This window comes from Cheilinus undulatus, linkage group 12 (genome assembly GCF_018320785.1).
Source record: "Cheilinus undulatus linkage group 12, ASM1832078v1, whole genome shotgun sequence".
NCBI classification, from domain to species: domain Eukaryota; kingdom Metazoa; phylum Chordata; class Actinopteri; order Labriformes; family Labridae; genus Cheilinus; species Cheilinus undulatus.
In genome coordinates this window covers 49669171-49691281 of record NC_054876.1, presented here as the reverse complement: position 1 = coordinate 49691281, position 22111 = coordinate 49669171, and the positions used below count along the sequence as shown (strand labels likewise).

The window sequence follows — 22111 nt, the reverse complement described above, 5'->3', positions numbered from 1 at the left end:
TTTTAATCCCTTCTACAACTATTATTAGACTAATGGATGGTAGTCCTCTAGGAACGGAGGTGAATTTCTGCTGATTCTGGTGAAGCCATCGGTCAGCATTCAGCTACGTCCTCTTCCAAATGAGGTTAATACTGTATTTTTACTGCTGTCACTACTACTTATAATCCCAGATTGAGTGCTCCTTATTGGGTTTTTCCAGGCAAGACTTCCTTTTCCATATGGCAAGAATATCTTTAATGCAATTTCTGTGTTAGTTTGCCCATAAAATCCCTGATTAGCACCAATTTTACCATTTTTTCTTCCTCATTAGCTATGCTTAGGCAAGACTTCCTTTTCCTTATGGTGTTAATGTTTTTTTTAGGGCAATTGCATTACTTTTTTGTCTTAAAAATCCCACATAAGTGTCACATTTTACCATTTTTTGGAGACCCCCTCTCAGTGTCTTTCGACCCCCAATGGGATCCCAACCCCAGGGTTGAGAACCCCTGTCTCAGATAATTAAAACCATCCATGGTGACAGGATAGTAGAATCTTATCTAGTTACTATAGTAGTGTCATAGCAGCTCTTCAGTTCCTGATGAATTCTCCCTGTTAAGGCCAAGATTGGAGCTGCTTTCTTCATAAACTGACACTTTCAGCCTTTCCACTTACAGCCCATGAAATGGAGCAGCAGTTTGGTGTAAATGAAAAGTGCTGCTTGTTTGCAGGCGTGTGCCCTTTCTCCTGAGGCTGCTGCAGCGATGTGACCTACAGCAGATGAATGTTTAATGAAGATGCTGCTGTGTCCCCGTCCTGTTTCATCACTTCACCTACACCCTCAGGGGTTTATTGGTGTTTTAGAAAGGTGTGGTTTTTCAGGTGTTGATCCCTTAAACGCTGCCCCGTCTCTCTGGTGTGCCGCTGGGTTTTCTGAGCTCTCTCTGCAGATTGAGGGTCAGCGTGTCTGCAGCTGTAAATAAGAAATGTGTCAGCAGGTCTGTCTGTGTAAATAAAGCAGAGAGAAGATAGAATTATGTTCCCTCCTCCCTGTCTGCTCTGCTTCCTCCTACACATGAGGATGCTTCTTCTTTTATTCAGGAAAAACAGATGATGTTTCTGCTGCAGACGGTCCTGTCAGAGACACTGGCCTCTTTCAGTCTTTTTTACTGAAGTGCACCAATACATTGGCAGTATTTCTGTGCTGTAACATCGCTGCCATCTGCGGTCAGTGTAAAAGAGTTTCCCTGCAATTATTTATCCATTAATCCAACAGCTAAGCAGCCACCAAAAAGTTGGGACGCTGTGAACAACAGAACAGAAACAACAAATCAGATGTTAAACTGAGATATTTTAACATTTCAGGAAAATATTACCCACGCATGGATCTTTCAGTCGTTCGTGTTACATGTAATGTTTAAAGGGCGTAATGGTGCAAACTAGGGCTGAAAATTAAAGCAAATTGCGATATGACCTGCTGCATTTTTCAAATAGCAGGTGCAATACTTCTTTAACCTGATATCTGTGTCAAAATACCAGTTAAAACATTTTTTCAGCAGATGTTTTGCATTACATATCATGCAATTATTCAAGTGCCTTTTTCATGATAGTCTACAAAAAATCTTGCCCTCTTCATTTTTTGCATTTTTTTTCTTATTAAATATGAGAATGACAAAAACATCATTCCCTTCAACACAGTTTACAGTCATGGACAAAAGTATTGGCACCCTGGAAGTTTTCCAGAAAATACACCATTTCTCCCAGCAATTGTTGCAATTACTAATGTTTTTGGTATACATGTGTTTATTTCCTTTATGTGCATTGGAACAACACAAAAAGTCCGAAGAAAAAAGCCAAAATTGAAATAATTTTTCTCAAAATTCAAAAAATGGCAAAATGATTGGCAACCTTTTAAATCTGTGGGTAAATCCTTTTATTCCAGCATGTGATGCTCATTTAAACTTACCTGTGGCAGTAACATGTGCTGGCAATCTAGAAATCACACCTGAAGCCAGTTAGATTGTCTAAAAGTTGACTCAACCTTTGTGTTGTGTGCCTGTGTGTGTCACACCAAGCATGGAGAAGAGAAAGAGGAGCCAAGAATTGTCTGAGGACTTGAGAAGCAAAATTGTGGAAAAATATGAACAGTCTCAAGGTTAAAGACCATCTCCAGGGATCTAGAAATTCCTTTGTCCACTGTGTGTAATATAATCAAGAAGTTTATAACCATGGAGCTGTGGCTAATCTCCCTGGACGTGGACAGAGGAGAAAAACTGACAAAAGAATGCAACACAGGATAGTTGGAATGGTGGATAAACATCCTCAGTCAACTTCCACACAGATTCAGGCTGTCCTGCAGACTCAGGGTGCAAAAGTGTCAGCTTGGACCATACGTGGTCATCTGAATGAGATGAAGCGCTATGGCAGGAGACCCAGGAGAACCCCACTGCTGACAAAGAGACATAAAAAAGCCAGACTGGAGTTTGCAAAAATGTACCTGAGTAAGCCTCAATCCTTCTGGGAGAACATTTTGTGGACAGATGAGACTAAGGTAGAGCTTTCTGGAAAAGCACGTCATTCTACAGAAAACAGAATGAGGCCTACAAAGAAAAGAACACAGTACCTACAGTCAAACATGGTGGAGGTTCAAGGATGTTTTGGGGTTATTTTGCTGCCTCTGGCACTGGGTGCCTTGACTGTGTGCAAGGAAGCATGAAATCTGGAGACTATCAAAGATTCTGGGCCACAACGTTGGGCCTAGTGTCAGAAAGCTGGGTCTGGGTCCAAGGTCATGGGTGTTCCAGTAGGACAATGACCCCAAACATACCTCAAAAAGTACCAAGAAATGGTTGGAGACAAAGCTGGAGAGTTCTGAATTGGCCATTAATGAGTCCAGATCTAAATCCCATTGAACACCTGCTGTTGGAAGAAGCACCCTTCAAATCTGAGAGACCTGGAGCAGTTTGCAAAAGAAGAGTGGTCCAAAATTCCAGTTGAGAGGTATAAGATGCTTGTTGATGGTTATAGGAAGTGATTGGTTTCAGTTATTTTTTCTCAAGGGTGTGAAACCAAATATTAAGTTGAGGGTGCCAATAATTTTGTCCGGCCCATTTTTTGAGTTTTGTGTAAAATTATGTCGATGTTGTCTTTTTTCCTCAGATTTTTTGTGTTGCTCCAATGCACATAAAGGGAATAAACATGTGTATACCAAAAACATCAGTAATTACAATAATTTCTGGGAGAAATGGTCTGTTTTCTGGAAAAATTCCAGGGATGCCAATACTTTCATCCATGACTGTATATCTAATTTGCAATACGAGCCAAATTCATCAGAATTAGATTTTTTCTACTTGTTTAAGATAATATTGTGCTGCTTAGAATATAGAATAATTTGTTGGAAAATACTGTACATTATATAAGGATCTTAAGGAATAATCACACATCAAATGGCAATCCCAATACTGGGGGGAAAAATCACAATTAGATTATTTCCCCAAATCGTTCAGCCCTGGTGCAAACCCCACACCCCGAGGCTCTGGAGGCAAGAGATGCTAGCCCCCTATATCTTTAGGTCCTCCTGGTCTTCCTGTACTCTTGTGAAGCCTGATGGTCAGAGGTGGCAGCTAGGGTCCTTTGTAACGACTTCTCTTTGGTTCATTTTTTGGGTGTTGTTAGACCATGTGTCTAACCCTGATAGTCAGCTGATGGAAACAGGAGCAGCAGCTGGGCTTTTACGGGCACCTCACATGCTTACCCTGCCCTTATTTGGCTCACCACACACTGGGTGCCTATGACCTGGTGGGCTCGAGCAGACGTGGGGGTGCAACCGCAAGAGTCATAGAGGGGTCATACCTGGAGAGATGGGGCATGCCTGGCACAGGCCTGGATGATGGCCCTCAGGAGGCCGGAGCAGTACAGGACCAAGACTGATAATAATAAATGATAATAATAAATTTATTTATAAAGCACTTTCAGTCAAAGTGCTGTACATAGAAATAAAAACATCAGAAAATCCACAAACATACTGAAACATTAAAAAGGACATCAGCAAAACAAACTATTTAAGACTCATATGTAACAGTAAACAAGTGAGTCTTTAGCTTTGTTTTAAATACATCAATGGAAGATGCCTGCCTGATTTCAACAGGTAGTCTGTTCCACAACGTCGGTGCACGGAAAGGAAAAGCCTGTTCCCCAACCGTCTTTCTACGGACCTTTGGGACACTCAGAAGCCCGGTCCCCTGGGGACGCAAAACACGAGTGGGGACATATGAGTTCACCAAATTCAACAGGTACGATGGGGCAATTCCATTGACAATTTTATATGTCAGCAGCAGCACCTTAAAGTCTGCTCGAACCTGAACAGGTAGCCAGGGCAGAGAGGCCAGCACTGGAGTGATATCTCGTATCTACTCGCTCTGGTCAGAACATGAGCTGCTGCGCTCTGTACCATCTGCAGACCGTGAAGGCTCCTCTTTGGCAAACCTGATAAAAGGACATTACAGTAATGTGACAAAGTGCCAAACCAGAATATGCCCCCCCATACCTGACCTGACCACAGAACAGTTTTCCATGTTTCCTCAGTCCATGTTGAATGAGCTTTGGTCCAGAGAAGATGGACCAAAGGTGTTTCTGGATCCTGTTCACATATGGCTTCTTCTCTCCATGATCCAGCTTTAACTGTCATTGGTGGATGGCACGGCCAGCTGTGTTGACAGATGATGATTTCTGGAATGTTCCTGAGCCCATGCAGTGATTTCACTACAGAATCATGCCTGTTTTTAATGCAGTGGCCCCTGAGGGCCCCTTCAGCCTTGTCTCTTGATCTCAGAGATTTCTCCAGATTCTCTGAATCTGTTGATGATATTATGGACTGTAGATGGAGGAAGATCACTCCTCCAGCTGTTTTACATCCGTACCACTTTTCCAGCCTTTTTTTTTTTTTTTTTACATTATCCTTATTTATTTGAGATGTGTTGCTGCCATCAAATTCAAAATGAGCTACTATGAAATGGTAAAATGTCTGTTTCAACATCTGATACATTGTTTTGACAATCACTGACTTCTTTTTTAAATTTACATTTTACATAGCGTCCCAACTTTTTTGGAATTGTGGTTGTTTGAAATGACACAAGGTCTAACAACCTTAAACGTGATGTGTTCTGCTGATGATGGGATCAGTTGTTAGAGAAACTGGCGGCATGTTTGGGATTTTTGAGTCGTTTTTGATTTCTGTTTTACTCTCTGATCCCATCTCAGCGGCTGTCATGACAACAAACGGACCAATCAGCAGGCTTCTTCCAGACACGCTGCAATCAAAGTGAAACGGATTGAAATTTCTGCTCCCTCTCCTCATGTTTATGTATGCTCTCTCTCTCTCTGATGTTCAAACAGCATCTCTAACCACTCGTCCTTCCTCCCCCGAGTCTCTCCGTCTTCCTGAGCTCCTCGTCGCCTCGCTGTTTTCACACCTCATTTACTCCCCCCTCATCAGCCCCCCCTCACCCGCTGCAGGCTGCTCTATCTATAGGTGCTATTCAGCTCAGGATAAGGAAGGAGGAGGGGGGAATCCCATCACTGTGACCTTCAGCAGCATCTCTGAGTATTTGAGGAGAAAGCTTCAGCTTCTGTGCTTCTAATCTGCTCCTGAAGGAGGAGAGTAACACATAAAACAGACAATAAGAGAGGAAACAAGGAAAATACAGCAACAACTCAATGTGGCATAAATCTAAGAGCTTCATTCAAAATAAAAATCATTTCCATTCATGTGCTCAGCACATTTATACCAAGAGAAGGATGCCGATCCGACTGAAGATTTTCATTCCTTTAGTGCAGTGTTCCTCAACCATGCTCAACCAAAGAGCAAACTGTTGAAAAACACATGTGCAAGAGCCACAATCTAAGTGGTTAAAAGTGGCAAATTAAGTATAAAGTGGCAAAAAATTGTCTAAAAGTGGCAAAAATCTGAAGAAAGGTGGGGAAACTGGCAAAAAGTGGCATTTAACTGAAAAGGGCAGCTTAATTGGGTGAGAAGTGGCAAAAATAAGAGTTACAGGTGGCAAAAATTGTCCAAAATTGGCAAAAACGTGCCAAAAACTGAGTGAAAGTGACTAAAATTGGCAAAAATCAGAAAAAAGGGGGGGCAATGGGAGTTAAGTGGAATTTAACTGCAAAAAAGCAGGATAAAAGTGTCAAAAATGGATGAAAAGTGTAAAAAAGTGTCAAAAAGGGCAAAAAGTTGTAAAAATGGGCAAACACTGAGGTAGAAGTGTCAAAATGGGTAAAAAGTTGCAAAAAGGGGCAAACACTGAGGTAAAAGTGTCAAAAATGGGCAAAAAGTTGCAGAAAGGGGCAAAAACTGAGGTAAAAGTGTCAAAAATGGGGAGAAAAGTTAAAAAAAAAGGCAACAATTGGCAAAAATGGGCAGAAAGTTTCAAAAAGGGGCAAACACTGAGGTAAAAGTGTCAAAAATGGGCAGAAAGTAAAAAAGGGGCAAACACTTAGGTAAAAGTGTCAAAAATAGGGAGAAAAAGTGTCAATAATGGGAGAAAAAGTTGCTAAAAAGGCAAAAATTTGCAAAAAAGGGCAGAAAGTTGCAAAAAGGGGCAAACACTGAGGTAAAAGTGGCAAAAAGTTGCAAAAAGGGGCAAACACTGAGGTAAAATTGGCAAAAAGGGGCAAAAAGTTGCAAAAAGGGGCAAACACTGAGGTAAAATTGGCAAAAAAGGGCATAATGTGGCAAAAATGGGTGAGAAGTGGCAAAAAAAAATGAGTTACAGGTAGCAAAAAAAGTGTCAAATGTCAAAAATGTTGCAAAAAATGAGTGAAAAGTGACTCAAATGGGTAAAAATCAGAAAAAAAGGTGCAAAAATGGGAATTAAGGGACAAAAAAAATGCAAAAAGCAGGATAAAAGTGTCAAAAAGAAATGGTAAAAATGGAAATAGTCTTTCAAATTAAGACATAAAAGAGCCACAAATCATCACAGAAGAGCCACACGTTGAGTATCACTGCTTTAGAAACAAGATCCCTGCAGAAGTTCTGTGAAACTGTAGATGATGTTTTTGTCTGCTGCATGTATCATCAGACAAAACTCCTCCTCCACATGCAGATCTTCAGACCACTATTCATGACCTTTAACCCCATCTCTCTCTCCCTCAGTACTCGTCGGCCGGCTGCCTGCTGACCCTCCACCACAGCGAGAAACCCGACCATGAGGAGGTTTGTGAGTTCAGGCCCTACACCTGTCCGTGTCCCGGTGCCACCTGCAAGTGGCACGGCTCTCTGGAGGCTGTCATGCCGCATCTGATGCACGCCCACAAGTCCATCACCACGCTGCAGGTCAGAACATGCATGACACACATGTAGAACCACACAGCCACCATAGTTGTTCATGTTTCATGTAGGGGCAGTGCGGGGCTGAGACAAATGGAAATTCTTCACAAAATCCTTTTTACAACATTTTTAATGTAATGAACTGAGCCAGCCTGCTACCTGAAAACTAATGTCTACAAAACATTCAGCACAAAAAATGGCATTCTGAAACGAAGAAAAAGTACTAGACTGGGGACTGGGGACAATTAATTTTATGACTTGTTAAGGAAATTGCAAACTTTCCAAGCATATATGTACCCTTTTCCTAAACATGTATTTAATGTTTAATTTCTACATCATGTCTTCATAAATAGGAGTTTCATACCACAGCAGCATTTATGGATGTCATCACCAGCCAACAGTCATTGTTTAGAGGCGTGGTAGATGTTTCCATGGTTAACGGACACTCTCTAGGATTGTAGGTACTTTAGTATTCTTGGTAGACATCTTATATACAGTTCCATTGTCCTCCTTTTGATTCCTGTTTTATTGCATATTTATCACACTTAAAATTTTCAGACATTTTTTTGCATGTATGGCATCATAAATACATTTTTTAAATTTCTTTATGACATTGTAAAGACATCTCCATATTAGATGAAATCTCCATATTAGTTGAGAGCTGAGACTCTGGTCTTCAGTTTCTCTTTAACAACATGATTCCAACCATCTACACAAGACCAGTGGTTCTCCACTGGTGGGTTGGGACCTAAAACGGGTCGGGAACCTGTGGCTCTGGAGCCTCTTGCGGCTCTTTTGCCCCTTCCAAGTGGCTCTCAGCAGCTGTGCCAAATTTAAATTAAATATTAGCATTAAACGAATATTTTTTGTAATGCTGTATTGAGAAAGATTTAGCTCTTTCATTCATTTCTTACTTATTTTTACAAATAAGCCTATTTTATCAACTTAAACATGTGTCGTATCGTGCCTCTATGGCACAGCACCTATTTAAATATTTTGTATAGTCACTTGTATAGTGTGGCGCTGTTCATGGGCTGACATGTGTCACTCAAATAATGCGGTGCTGTCCATGGTGCTGACATGTGTCACTCAAATAATGCGGTGCTGTCCATGGTGCTGACATGTGTCACTCGTATGATGCGATGCTGTCCATGGTGCTGACATGTGTCACTCGTATAATGCGGTGCTGTCCATGGTGCTGACATGTGTCACTCGTATGATGCGGTGCTGTCCATGGTGCTGACATGTGTCACTCGTATAATGCGGTGCTGTCCATGGTGCTGACATGTGTCACTTGTATAATGTGGTGCTGTCATGTGTCACTCAAGTAATGTGGTGCTGTCCCTGGTGCTGACATGTGTAACTCACATAATGTGGTGCTGTCCATGGTGCTGAAATGTGTCACTCACAGAGAGGGAGGAAGGCTGTAAACAGCTGATTCTACTCTCATGGATATTTGGAGTGATTATCGTGATTGCTCTGTAATTTTAGTTGATTTTAGTACAGACATAGAAAAATATAAACTCACTGGGAAGCAAACCTGGGTCTAGTGAGTGAGAGTCATTTCTTTACCGCGGAGCTAATTTCCTTCTTAAATTTCCCTTACATGAATTGAACAACAACTTCTGGAGCATCTCACTGAGCTGTCACTCAAAAGGTCCTTTATGACATCATAAATACTTTTAAAAATTCCTTTATGATGTTATAAATACATTTTTATTCTTTTATGTCATTAATACATTTTCTTTATTCTTTTATGATGTCATAAATACATTTTTATTCTTTTGACATCATAAAGAATTTTTTATTTTTTTTGACATAATAGACATTTTTAATTCCTTTATAACATCATAAAGACATTTTCTATTTCCTCATAATATCATAAATTCTTTAAATGATATTCCTTAAAGACATAATAAAGATATTTTTTAATTTATACATGACATCATGAAGACATTTTTTCTTCTGTTATGACATCATGAAGACAATTTTATTTTTCTAATGACATCATAAATACATTTTTTATTCCTTTGAAAGTCTGACCAGTGGGGAAAAAAGAACAGGAACTGTTAACACAAAAACAGATGTTCAACATTTCAAGACTAATAATTCTTTTGTAAGTTTGAAATTTTACTTTTATTTATTTATTTTTTCTTTGATCAGTTTTTTGTTCTCAAATGCTAAACGTGTTTGATACTGGACACATGAAGCCCTTGGCTGTCGCCACCGCAGAGGCCTGATAATGAATGAAAGAATCCTCAGTAACTCTGTATTTTACTCCCTCTTTCTGTTCAGGGGGAAGACATCGTGTTCTTGGCAACGGACATCAACCTGCCGGGCGCCGTGGACTGGGTCATGATGCAGTCGTGTTTCAGTCACCACTTCATGCTGGTCCTGGAGAAGCAGGAGAAGTACGAGGGTCACCAGCAGTTCTTTGCTGTTGTGTTGCTCATTGGAACCAGGAAGCAGGCTGAGAACTTCGCCTACCGCCTCGAGCTAAACGGCAACAGGCGGCGGCTCACCTGGGAGGCCACACCACGCTCCATACACGACGGCGTGGCGGCCGCCATCATGAACAGCGACTGCTTGGTCTTCGATACCTCCATCGCACATTTATTCGCTGACAATGGCAACCTGGGGATCAATGTCACAATCTCAATGTGCTGACAGGGCGGAGCGTCGTTTACGTAGGGCGGATACGAACACAGAATTAAGGTCCATTTAGGAGCGACTCTGATTGTAAAAGGATGCCAGTGTAGATTTGGCACTACAGGACAAGAAAAACCACTGCAAATAAAACAGAGAGCGTCTGGACCCTGTGTGACGTCTGTTTTATGGACGGAGCAGCGTTTCAGTCCTTTTATCGGGTGCTGAAGGAAAAATGGGCGCAGTATTCACCAGCAAGGAGCATCGGGCCTGCTGCCTCACCAGACTGGACTCAGACCGCGTTCATCTGACTTTACTCTCCTGGACAGAAGAGATCTTTGCCTCCTAAACCAGCAGCTCCATCAGGATTTCTGTCAAACGGACGTGTTCTAAATATTCTGCTTTTTCTGCTCTTAACAGCAGCTGTCAGTCAGGGTCGAGGCCAAATGTGTCGTCATGATACCAGAAATCTACTCTTCAATATGAGCCGAGTTAAATATTGACTGTTTTTACTGTTTTTACTCTAGGGCTACAAAACTAGAAGTCTGCGGCCTCCTATGGCAGTCAGTTCAGTTTCTAAATTCTCATGAAGTGCAAGCAAACTGCAGCACTGTTGTCATTGCACAACTGCTCTGGTAGAGTTTCTGTAGCTGACACCTTGACAGTGTTTTTATGCAGTTTCACGGTGTGCAGGTGATTGCTGTCTAATGACTTAGATGTCATTTTTTTAATGTTTTGGTACTTTTTAACTATTGATCATTAAATTAAAGGGGTTTGTATTGTTTACAAAAGCATGGTGTGAAACTATTGGAAAGTATGAACCATGTTTCAGACATGTTTGATATTTCTGAGTCCAGATCAGGGAGGCTCAAACTCCATCAGGACCAGTAAACGCATCACTTTGACCTCAGATAACTGAGGTTTATTTGGACAAATGTGGGTGCAACAAGCCGGAGTATCAAGACAGCCTGAACCATATCAGATAACCTCAGTATTTGTAACATCAGCAGATTTATGGGTCTATATTTCTGTCAAAACTCAACTTCTGCCCTTAAACAGCCTCCCTGGTTGTTGAAAATGACTGATACTTTAATATTTCAGGTTAAAACGTTTTTAAAACAATACAATCTCTGTTATTTCAGTGATCAGTAACAAGAAAAAGCAGCTTAACGTCACAAGACAGGTGAGAAGGAGTGGAATGAATTTGTCATAAATGCAGGGAAACTTCTGCACATGGTCTAAAATGCACAAAACCATGAGTCCTGAAACATTTCCGGTGTTTTCTGTGCAGTTTAGTCAGTGTGCAGGAGTTTGACTGCAAGTTTTGGTGATTAAAATCAGAAATTCTTCAGTCCTGGCTGCTTCAGACTTCTATTTTTGTTGCAGTAGTATTCAGACAGTCATAGGCAAGGCCTCGACCAGACATCTGATGGTTAAAGAATAATGTGCACACACCTGAACGAACCCTTCGTTTCTGCTTTAAGTGAAGTTTGCAGGCCGCTGCTTTGAAACCCAGCAGCAGCAGCGTTTGTAAGACTCCGTCTGACAGCTTCTGGACCTTTTGCAGGCTCGGCCGTCACATTTTGGAAGTCGACGTTTGACTTTGGTGGGAGCAGCCAAACTGTGGAAACCGGTTAATCCTCAGACCTTCTTTAATCTCAGATGAAAGCAGTGAAATGGAGAAATAATCCTCCCGTCCCTCTTCCTGCAGTCCGTTTAGCCACCAGCGCCTTATTTTTCTACCGCCGACCTCCTCTTCTTCCTGTCTGAGCTTTCCGTGAGGGAGTCTTGGTGCTCATGTGGTTTCTAATCACTGAAACCTGCCCAGGGATAAAAAAACGACTCTTTTTGAAGAAATGTTGAAGAATTTTAAAAGTCTGTTCGTTTGAAGCCACAGCGACACGATGGAAGGACTTCAGGACATTTAAAGACTCAGCGTGGGGAAAGTCTAAAATCTCCCAGCATTCCTAATGTCTAAACCTTTGTAGCAACCAACCAGGAAAAACCAAGTTCACCAGATACCTCTGACCTCCGACACGTCTGTAACTCAACCGCAAACCCCTCAGGCCTCAGCAGCGTTTCCTCTGAGTTAGTTTAGAGAGAATAGAAATAAAAATGGGAGAAATTTCCCCTGAAACGTCTAAAGTGATTGTCCTAAAGTCTGATTAAAATATGGAATGATGTGATAATGCATGTTTGAAATATGAATATTATAAAAAACAAAGAGAGTTTGACTTAAAGTCAAAGAAACTGTGGGGAAAAAAACAAGAAAATAAGTTTTAAAGCCAAGTTATTTTTCATTGTCTAGTCAACAGATTTCTGTAAAACATTCAGCCCTTAAATGTTTTTCTAGAGTCAAGTGCGCAGCTAAAGCTAAAATTAATCTGGTAGGTATTTATTAGCTGATTATCCAGTGTTCGGGCCCTTTAAGAAACAGGGATTCTTAATTTCACAATTATTGGCAAAATATAATGCAATCTTAATCCAGATACAGGACAATATTGTCATTGATGTATACTATTGTACTCATAGAAATTTATCATTTTAAAAACAGGTTTAAAGTTCAGTGACCAAATCTAAATAAAAAGAAATAAATTCAGACGTTTATGTTGACAAGTTTCATATTTTTAGTTAAAAATTCACATAAGAGCTGTACATTTATGAGACTAAAGTAATACATGCAACTAAAAAGTTATATGTAAAAGGATTAAAATAAAGAATTCTGGGAAAAATCAGAACTCTACACATGTAAAATTAAACCATTACATGTGTAATGATGCAGCTTTACATGTGTAAAGCTGAAACTAAGCGTTGAGTTTTAACTTTACATGTGTAAAGTTGTTGCTTCACATTTAAAGTTATTTCTTTAAAGTGAAAGGTTTTAACTTTACCTGTTTAAAGTTGTGCCTTTACATGTGTAAAGTTAAACTTTTACATGTGTAAAGTTATACCTATACAAAAGGAAAGCTGTACCTTCACATGTGTAAAGTCAGAACTTTACATGTTTAAAGTTATACCTGCACATGTGTAATGATGCAACTTTACATGTGTAATGCTAAAACTATGTGTAAAGTTATACCTTTACATGTGTAAAGTTGTTAATATTGGGAACTGCAGTTGTAATTTTCAAATTATTTAATAAAAATTTACACGGTAAAAGTTTAAAGTCAAAGGTTAAAGATCCAACTTTAGGAGAGTAAAGTTGTCATGTTACAAAAGTAGAGTAATAAAGTCATACAATTATTCACATAACATGATTAGTTATACATTTACATATAAAAGCCATAATTTTGAGATAAAAATCAAAAGTTTGAAATTGTAAATTTGAATTAAGTTTTATATGTACAGGATTAAAGTCATAAATATATTAATGTGGTAATTTTGAAGATAAAAATTGTAATTAAATCTGTAGTTGAATGTGTGAGTACTATTAAAGCATCCAACCTCCTGTATAAAAAAGTTATTTAAAAGTTTAAGTTTAATAGGATTTAAAATTTTAATCTCAGTCCGTGGTTGAATGTGCTCTTACAATGAGGAACGTGGAGAATCTTATGAAGTCAAATTATCTTTATAAAAACATGAATGTTGTCTTGACCCTCATAACTCAACTATCTTCTCCACTGTCTTTATAACCTTCACAATAGTAGAAATAATAAATTATTTCAACTAATCTGTTAGATTGATAATAAAATGACAAAATACGGACCTTCACAGAAAACTGTATTTATGAAAGATATTTGCATATTAATCTTAAAATTATTGTCTTTTCAATTATATTTGAAAATACAAGCTTTATATTTACAACTTTGGGTCACAACGAGCATGGCTTCACTTACTACAGTGAACGGCAGAAATCCATAATCATGGAATTTATTTATACAGAGTTAAATTATGTAGATCCCTTCTAATATCAAATATTTCACTAATGTGTGTAAATTTCCAGCTTAAACATTGGACTTTCTCTTCACACACTTTCAATCTAGAAAAGTTATGACTTTAACCTTGAAAATCTGTTCTTTCATTTTTATTTCAGAGCTCAGACTTTGTCATAATAAACTAGTAATTGTCTTGTCTTATACATAAAATATTACATATTTGATTGTGTTTAATTCCCAAAGAAAGACTTGGAAGTTGTGGTTTGTTAGCTTGATGCTAACACATAATGGAAATCGCCATTAACTGGCTAAACGAATTAGCATCACCAATCAGCAGTTGCATAAATACACTTTATTCTGCTGGCTAAGTTGGAAAAAATGACAACAAATTAACAGAACTTTGTCTTTTACCTTCATAGACCAACTTTAATACAACTGAAATTAATTCTTTTATTTGTTTGCATTTATACTGATGTTTAAATGTGATGGACTGTAAATGTATGATGAACAGCAGGATGGGTTCTCTTTTGTTTTTGCTGTAGCAGTAAACTGTAAAGCTGATGTTTTCTAAGTCCTTTGTGTTCCAGAAAGCGTATCTTAAATGTTTTGTACATTGAATTGAAAGATTTTAAATTTAAAACTTGTCCTAAAATGGATTTATTGTGAATAAGGAATGGTAAAACCCAGAGGAAACGCTGCTCTCTAATAATCCCTCTCTCGTTACAGCCCGCTGACTTTCTAAGAAATGTTTCAAGATTCTGTAAAAAGGTTAAATTAACAGTATATTATATATATTTTCTATGAGCAGAGACTGATGCATTTATCCCTGTGCTGTTTTGGACTTGTATTTGTGTTAGCGTTTGCTCAGCTGTACAGAGATTTTCAGAGTAATTTTCTAACGTGTTTCTCATATTGTTGTCCTGTTCTGCTGCTGTAGTTTGCTGAAACCTCAACATGTGTACTGAGATGAAATAAAGACGAGGAAGAAACAAGGAATCCGGAGTAAGAGGACTGTTATTTTTTTCTTTCCAACAACACTGAAATATCATAAAAGAGTGGAAAAGTCTTACTGTTGTTGTTAAAATCTCTCCTGTTTGAGTTAAAGGTACAAAAAGATGAAGCCTGTGGAAAAATACAACTCCCATGGTGCACTTCACCTTCAGACAACCAGAGCTTCACATCGAGGACTGGGCTGAAGCTTTAAATTATGTTTTAATTGAAATCCAATAAGTTTGGCTCTATTAGGGCAGGGGTGTCAAACTCAGTCACAGCACGGGCCAGATTCTGGATTCAGGTCTAACCTGAGGGCCTAACAGGGCCAACATTTAACCATAAACTGTCAACCTCATTTTCACCAGTAATAAATATGAAGACACAGCACTGATGATAAATCATTTGGAAATTCAAAAAGTAAAAATGATAAGTTTAAAGCCTCAAACCTGAGACAAAAATTCCAATTTAATAGTTCAAAAGATCAGAATGCAATATTAAAAATAGAAAAATAATGTTTTAAAGAGCAAATACATGAGGACAAAGTTGAAATTATAAGTTTGAAAGGTCAAAATATCACTTAAAATTTTAAATTGTGAGTCTGATTGGTCCAAATATATGATTAAAAAAGTCTGAATTAGGAGTTTAAAATTTCAAAATATGAGCTATAATTCAAAATGATGACTCAAAAAGTTAAAAATATAACTTAAATTCAAAATTTGGAGTGATATAAAAAGTAAAAATTATTAATCTAAAATGTCAAAATATCAAAAAATCATATGTTTTGAAGTCAAATGTGGGACTAAAAAGCAAAAATGTGGAGTTAAAAATGTCAAAATATGAGCTTAAATTAAAAATATTGACTTAAGAAGTTAAAAATATGACTTAAATTCAAAATTTGGAGTGTAAAAGGTCAAAAATGATATAAAAAGTAAAGATTATTAATTTACATGTCAAAATATGAGAAAAACATTGAAATTGTGAATTTAAAAGTCAAAATATGGGATTAAAAAGCCAAAGTAAGGAGTTGAAAAGGTCAAAATATGACTTAAAATTTAAACTGGGAGTCTTAAAGATAAGTTGAACTTCAGATTATTATCTCGACTTAGTCCTCATCCTCTGGTTGAGTTCCCCTCATCTCTGAGACTGAGTTCCCCTTATTCCAGGGTTAAAAGACTTAGGGTTTAAACTAAACCTGCTTTCTGAAAAGGGCCTCTGCTCTCTGTCAGCCTTATGAAAGTCTAGTACCAAAACACTGCAGATAAATTATTTTCTGTAGGCTAACAGTGTGCAGGAGCATACTTGGAATATTTTGATGGACACATCCTCCTCCGTCACACCTGTCCTCTAAAGTAGATGAGTGAAGATGTTTTTCAGTTTTAAGGAGGACTTGAAACACCACAAAGTCACAGAAGAGCTGCAGGTTTAGCTCTAGAGAGAGCCAGCAGGACATTTAGCCCTCTGTGATTTTTTATTAGCATCAAAAATAAGGAAAGTAGAAAAGGATATCATTGTGAACTCTACATGTTTTTACAACATGAAACCAACAGTCACATCATGATACACACAGTCTCAGTGTTTACGTGACCGATCTCTCTCACTTTCTCTTCTTCTGTCACTCTCTCTGTCCCGGTCCGTCTCTCTTCTTCTGTCACTCTCTCTGTCCCGGTCCGTCTCTCTTCTTCTGTCACTCTCTCTGTCCCGGTCCATCTCTCTTCTTCTGTCACTCTCTCTGTCCCGGTCCGTCTCTCTTCTTCTGTCACTCTCTCTGTCCTGGTCCATCTCTCTTCTTCTGTCACTCTCTCTGTCCTGGTCCATCTCTCTTCTTCTGTCACTCTCTCTGTCCCGGTCCGTCTCTCTTCTTCTGTCACTCTCTCTGTCCCGGTCTGTCTCCCTTCTTCTATCACTCTCTCTGTCCCGGTCCGTCTCTCTTCTTCTATCCTTGTCTCTGTCCATCTCTCTTCGTCTATCGTAGTCTCTGTCTCGGTCAGTTTCTCTTCTTCTTTCACCATCTCTGTCGCTTTCTCTCCTTCTGTCGCTGTCTCTGTCCATCTCTCTTTTTCTATCATGATCCCTGTCATGGCCTGTTTCTCTTCTTCTTTCACCGTCTCTGTCCGCCTCTCTTCTCCTGTCCCCGTCTCTCTCTCGGTCCGCCTCTCTCCTCCTATCGCTCTCTCTTTCTCTGCTTCTCTCTCGGTCCCTCCTCCTGTCATCCTCCCTCTCCTTTGCTGCTCTCTGCCCGTTCTCTTGTCCTTCTGGTGGCGCCCCCCTCTGGTTATATTTGTCATAGCCAGCGTCCTGCTTCTCCTCTTTGACTCTTACAGGAGGAGAAGGAGAAGAAGAAGAGGAGGAGTGTTTCCCCCGCTCTTTTTCTTTCTCCTTCTCAGCTTTCTTTTTCTCCTTCTTCTCTTTCTTCTTTTTCTTCTTTTCTTTCTTTTCTGAAGCAGAAAACAGCCAGAGCAGGAATTTAAATAAAATTGTTCTATCAGGAGGTAAGTGGGGTTATACTGCCCCTAAGAGGACACTCTCAGTTACTGCATGTTCAGTTATTACAGATGTAAACACCAGTGTTGGACTTCATCAAATCTTTGATTTTTCAACCAAAATCCCCAAAAAGTTGGGACACAGTGTAAACATCACTGACTGACTACAATGATGCAAAATTACAAATGAAATCTTTGAGTAATTGTGCATCAGAAAAATGAGAAAACATGTTGATGTATGCTGCTGCAGTTTTAGAAAAGAGGAAATGTCCTCACCTTTTTTGAGCTTCTTCGTAGGGATGGCGTACTGCTCGTCGTCTTCTGAGGAGGAGGAGGGTGGCGGGGGGACTTTGGGGGCGCAGCCCTGCTCTCTCAGCTGTTTGGTGATATCGTCGATGTCCTCTGAGTCTTTAGGAGGACGGTAGTCTTTAACGTGGTCCACACGGATGGTTCGACCTTTAATCTGACAACAAACGGCAAAGAGCAGACTTCAGGTTTCTGCACACAGGATACACTTTTTGTGCAAATAGTGCAGATGTGATTGCAGTTCTGAGTGATTATAAACAAGAAATCAGCCTTTATGATGTGCCTAGGACAGGGGTGTCAAACACAAATATCAAATATCCTTAAGTCATAAAAATGTAAAAAAAAAATAAAATAAAGAGTAAAAATATTAAGATAAAAGAAATGTGGGAAAAGAAAATCATATGTGTTTTCATTTCATATTTTCAATTTTGCACAGCACAGTGATGACTTCAATCTATTATTTGGGGTTTTATCTCACATTCTGGCCACTGACATTTATAATTTTAACTTTTTATCTCATATTTTGGCCTTTCACCTTTATAGTTTTGACTTTTTATCTCATATTTTGGCCTTTCACCTTTATAGTTTTGACTTTTTATCTCATATTTTGGCCTTTCACCTTTATAGTTTTGACTTTTTATCTCATATTTTGGCCTTTCACCTTTATAGTTTTGACTTTTTATCTCATATTTTGGACTTTACCCTTTATCATTTTGACTTTATCTCACATTCTGGCCATTTACATTTATAGTTTTGACTTTTTATCTCATATTTTGGCCTTTTAAATTTATTATTTTGACTTTTTATCTCATATTTTGGCCTTTTACATTTATTATTTTGACTTAAGTAAAAAAAAAAAAAATCTGGTATGATGACAAATTCTGTGTAAAACTTACAAAAATGACAACATTTTGGTCTAAACATCACCCAAACAGGAAATTTGGAGGAATATTTCTGGGCAAACACCAGTCAGGAGACGTGATAAGGGATGAAGAAAATGGCTTAAATGAGAGATCACTCTATCAGCTGTAACCAGTCTGTCAGCATATGTGAAGAAGAAACCACAACTGCCTATTAGAAGTTATTTTTGTGTGCAGGTTAAACAACAACGGTACATCAGCTATGTCACCTTGATGCCGTTGAAGTTGTCCACAGCCAGGATGGTGCTCCGCTGGTCCTCGTAGCAGATGAAACAGAAACCTTTGGACTTCCCTGTTTTCTTGTCTCGCACCAGGTTGATGTTTACCACCTCTCCATACCTGCAGGGAGGAACAAAAGTCAGAATTAATGTTCTTGAACCAAGAGTTAAGTGAGAGAATATATCACAGGAGGATACAGGTACGTACTGAGAGAAGACGCAGATAATATCACCTTCAGTCAGCTCGTATGGAAATCCTCCTGCAGGAAAAAACATCAACAACTGTATTTACAGTGGCTTTCACACTAGGGGCCCGGTCATGGATCCGAGTGAACTTGAGCCCAAAGTCCGGTTCGTTTGGGTTGTGTGCATGGAAACGAACCAGGCTCGGGCCCACTTGGGGAGGTGGTCTCGGGCGCGACTCAAGTGGACTCTGGCATGGTTCGGATGAGATGCAAATGCAACTGCGCTTGGATTTGGGACAGAGTGTCGTATCAGCTTTATGACGTCATTTTAAAAACCAAACTTAACATTTTTCTTCAATAAAGGGCGGAAATAATCAGAATCCAGTCAATAAACGGTCTGTTGTGACTCACCTTACAGATGGACACAAGTTGGAGTCAGTGAGAGGAAGTGCAAAGGCAGTTTAAGTCTCCTGTCCCCTCAAAAACTGCTGTATCTGTGCAGCGCGAGCCCATTTAATTCTCTGAGCTGTAGTAGATAGGCAGATATGAAGAGCGACGTTGCTGGCATCTTAAAAGTGATTTTAATCATCCATGGCTGCAGGATGGACTTTTTGCCAGGTCAAAACAAAAACAATCTTCGCTCAGGTCATGACCCCAGTGGTTGCCATGGTAGCTTCGTCTTCCTTCTCCTCCTTTACAGGGTTGTAAACCAGCTACGTGCATACCACCCCCTGCTGTTTCAGGCCGAGTAAATACGCAAGCGTGCCCGGGCACGGTTCAATGTTGCTAGTGCAAAAACATGCCAGGGGGGAAGGGGGAAGGGGAGGAATCGCGCCGCGGTGCAGCTCGAAACAACTGGGTCTAATGTGAAAGCACCCTTAGTTCTGTAATCTGTGCGTCATTTTAAAAATTTAAGGGACATCTTAGCATGAAGTGGGTAAAAAAACATTCAGGCTGTGTTGTCCCATCTTACCAACAAATATCCAGGCGCTGTCTTTGTACTCAGTGTGCCAGGAAACAGACTCATTCACCCCAAGGTCGGCCTCTCGCTCGTTCAGCTCATTGATCAGTTTCACCTTTGTTAGTGGACTGAAAGCAAAAGAAAGAGTAAAGTTTAATGGCTTGTATAAAAATGCTTGGATTTATCCTTCTTATCCACCACTTGAAAGCAAGAATAGTTTTTTCTTTTCTGCTTAAAGTCTCATGAAGTGTATTTTGCAAAACATTAAAAGGCTGCTATAAATTATTTGCCGCAAGAAGCAGTAATTCATATTTTTCCACTTTAAATCCTTCAGTGAACTTCAGTCCTGGTCAAAACTACCAAATATTCATATATGATCAGGATTTAACCCTTTAAATACAAGTGTGATTACGATGTGTCATTGTTTTAGACAAAAATTACAGAAAATGAGTTATCTACAGCAGTGATACTCAACATGAGGCTCTTGTGATTATTTGTGGCTATTTTATGTCTTAATTGGAAATATTATTCCCCCAGAAAACCTTAAAAGGGAAACTTTATTGCCCCTTTTTCACCATTTTTTTTGCCACTTTTCATCCATTTAAGCTACCTTTTAGTTTAGTTTTAGTTTAGTTTATTTAGCACACATTAACAAAAAAATGGTGCAAGGAGGGAACGAAGCCCAATGGGCTTGTACAAGAGTTCCACCCCTTTCAATAGTCACAAAAAATTCATACTTATATGGCTAACAAATAAACTTTGAAAAACAGGGAGACAAAATACTAAAATAATCAATGTTAAATAGAAAAGCAAAAGAAAAAAAGAAAAAGAGAAGAAAAAGAAAAAGAAAGAAGGAGACAGAGTACAGAATAATCATTATCGAGTGGAAGACAATGGAAACAACAAAGTCATTGTGAATCCAATAAAATAAAACAAGGAGACAAGATACATACTGAAAAGAAAATCAACGAGGGATTATCATCATGGAGGAAAGGCATAGAATAAGATGTGAGGCAATACCTTTTGCCATTAAATACCACTTTTTTAGCCTATTTTTGCCCCTTTTTTGCAACTTTTACCCATTTTATCCCATATCTGCCTCTTTCCACCATTTTTCTCTCAATTTTCAACCATATAAGATACCGTTTGTTATTAAATACGACGCTTTTCCTACTTTTTTGCCCGTTGTTTCCAATTTCTACCACTTTTATACAATTTTTGTCCATTTAAGCTACCTTTTGCCATTAAATACCACTTTTTTTTTACCCATTTATGCCACTTTTATCCCATATTTTCCCTTTTTCACCATTTTTCTCCCCTTTTTCACCCATTTAAGCTGCGTTTTGCCACTAAAAACCAACTGTTTCCTATTTCATGCCCATTTTAGTCACTTTTCACTCATTTTTGCTACTTTCTGACCCCCTTTACCATGTCGTTTTCTTCCCCATGTTCACCTCTTTTCACACATTTTTGTTGCTTTTTGACTATTTTTGCCTCCCTTAACTTAATGTTCTTACTACTTCAAGCTGTTTTTGCCACTTTTCACCACTTAGATTGTGGCTCTTGCAAAGGTATTTTTCAACAGTTTGGCTCTTTGGTTGAGTAACACTGATCTGCATACTTTTGCAGTGTATTTGAATGAAAGGTTTAGTAGTTTTGCATTTTTATTTACCATTCTTGAATTCATTAAACTGACTGAACATTGCAGCTGATGGAGAATTATCCTTAAACTTCTAAGGTCGCTGATGAAAACCAGACAGTAGCAGCATAGCCATCTGTGATTATATTAATCGTTATGAGGGATGTTTGGTTTGCTAAACAACCCAAATTTAATTAAAACCGTTTCAAGCCCTACGCTGATTAAATGTACTTACTTTATTATTCGCGATTAATCGTGAGGGAATGGTGTTTTTCAACAGGGTATGTTAAAGATGGATTGTATGAAGGCTGCTTCACCAACCAACAAGATCCCCAAACAGCCGTTAGCATTAGCTGCCATGTTAGCCTACACGAACGGAATAAAGGCGAATCATTAATTACAGCTCTAGATAGAGCGTTTACACGCATTTAGTTGTTAGACATATTTTAAATTAAAATATAGTACTTACTTCATGGTGATTTGTGCTGAATGGAGCAGCCACAGCGATGTTATGGCGGAAATAGCCGTGTTTAGCCGACATGAAGCGCTTCCGTCGAGTTTCCCGCTTCTTCCGCCGCC

General features: G+C 39.0%; 2 protein-coding genes across 2 annotated transcripts in view; one reads left to right on the top strand and one right to left on the bottom strand.

Annotated features, from left to right (window-relative positions):
* siah2l (seven in absentia homolog 2 (Drosophila)-like) overlaps positions 1 to 15161 on the top strand; it is a 34065-nt gene extending 18904 nt beyond the window's left edge. Inside the window, exons 2-3 of the mRNA XM_041801657.1 lie at positions 7136 to 7315; positions 9605 to 15161. Of these exons, the coding sequence (XP_041657591.1) occupies positions 7136 to 7315; positions 9605 to 9976 (552 nt within the window). The 3' untranslated portion in view covers positions 9977 to 15161. The remainder of the gene's footprint in view (positions 1 to 7135; positions 7316 to 9604) is intronic.
* A 1231-nt stretch (positions 15162 to 16392) lies between these two features.
* rbmx2 (RNA binding motif protein X-linked 2) lies at positions 16393 to 22075 on the bottom strand. Its single transcript, XM_041800900.1, has 6 exons — positions 22002 to 22075; positions 19906 to 20021; positions 18956 to 19007; positions 18739 to 18868; positions 17580 to 17766; positions 16393 to 17258 (listed from the first exon to the last, which is right to left on the bottom strand). Exons 1-6 carry the CDS (start codon positions 22004 to 22006, stop codon positions 16393 to 16395), a joined length of 1356 nt encoding a protein of 451 aa, XP_041656834.1. The 5' UTR covers positions 22007 to 22075.
* Between the last annotated feature and the right edge of the window lie 36 nt (positions 22076 to 22111).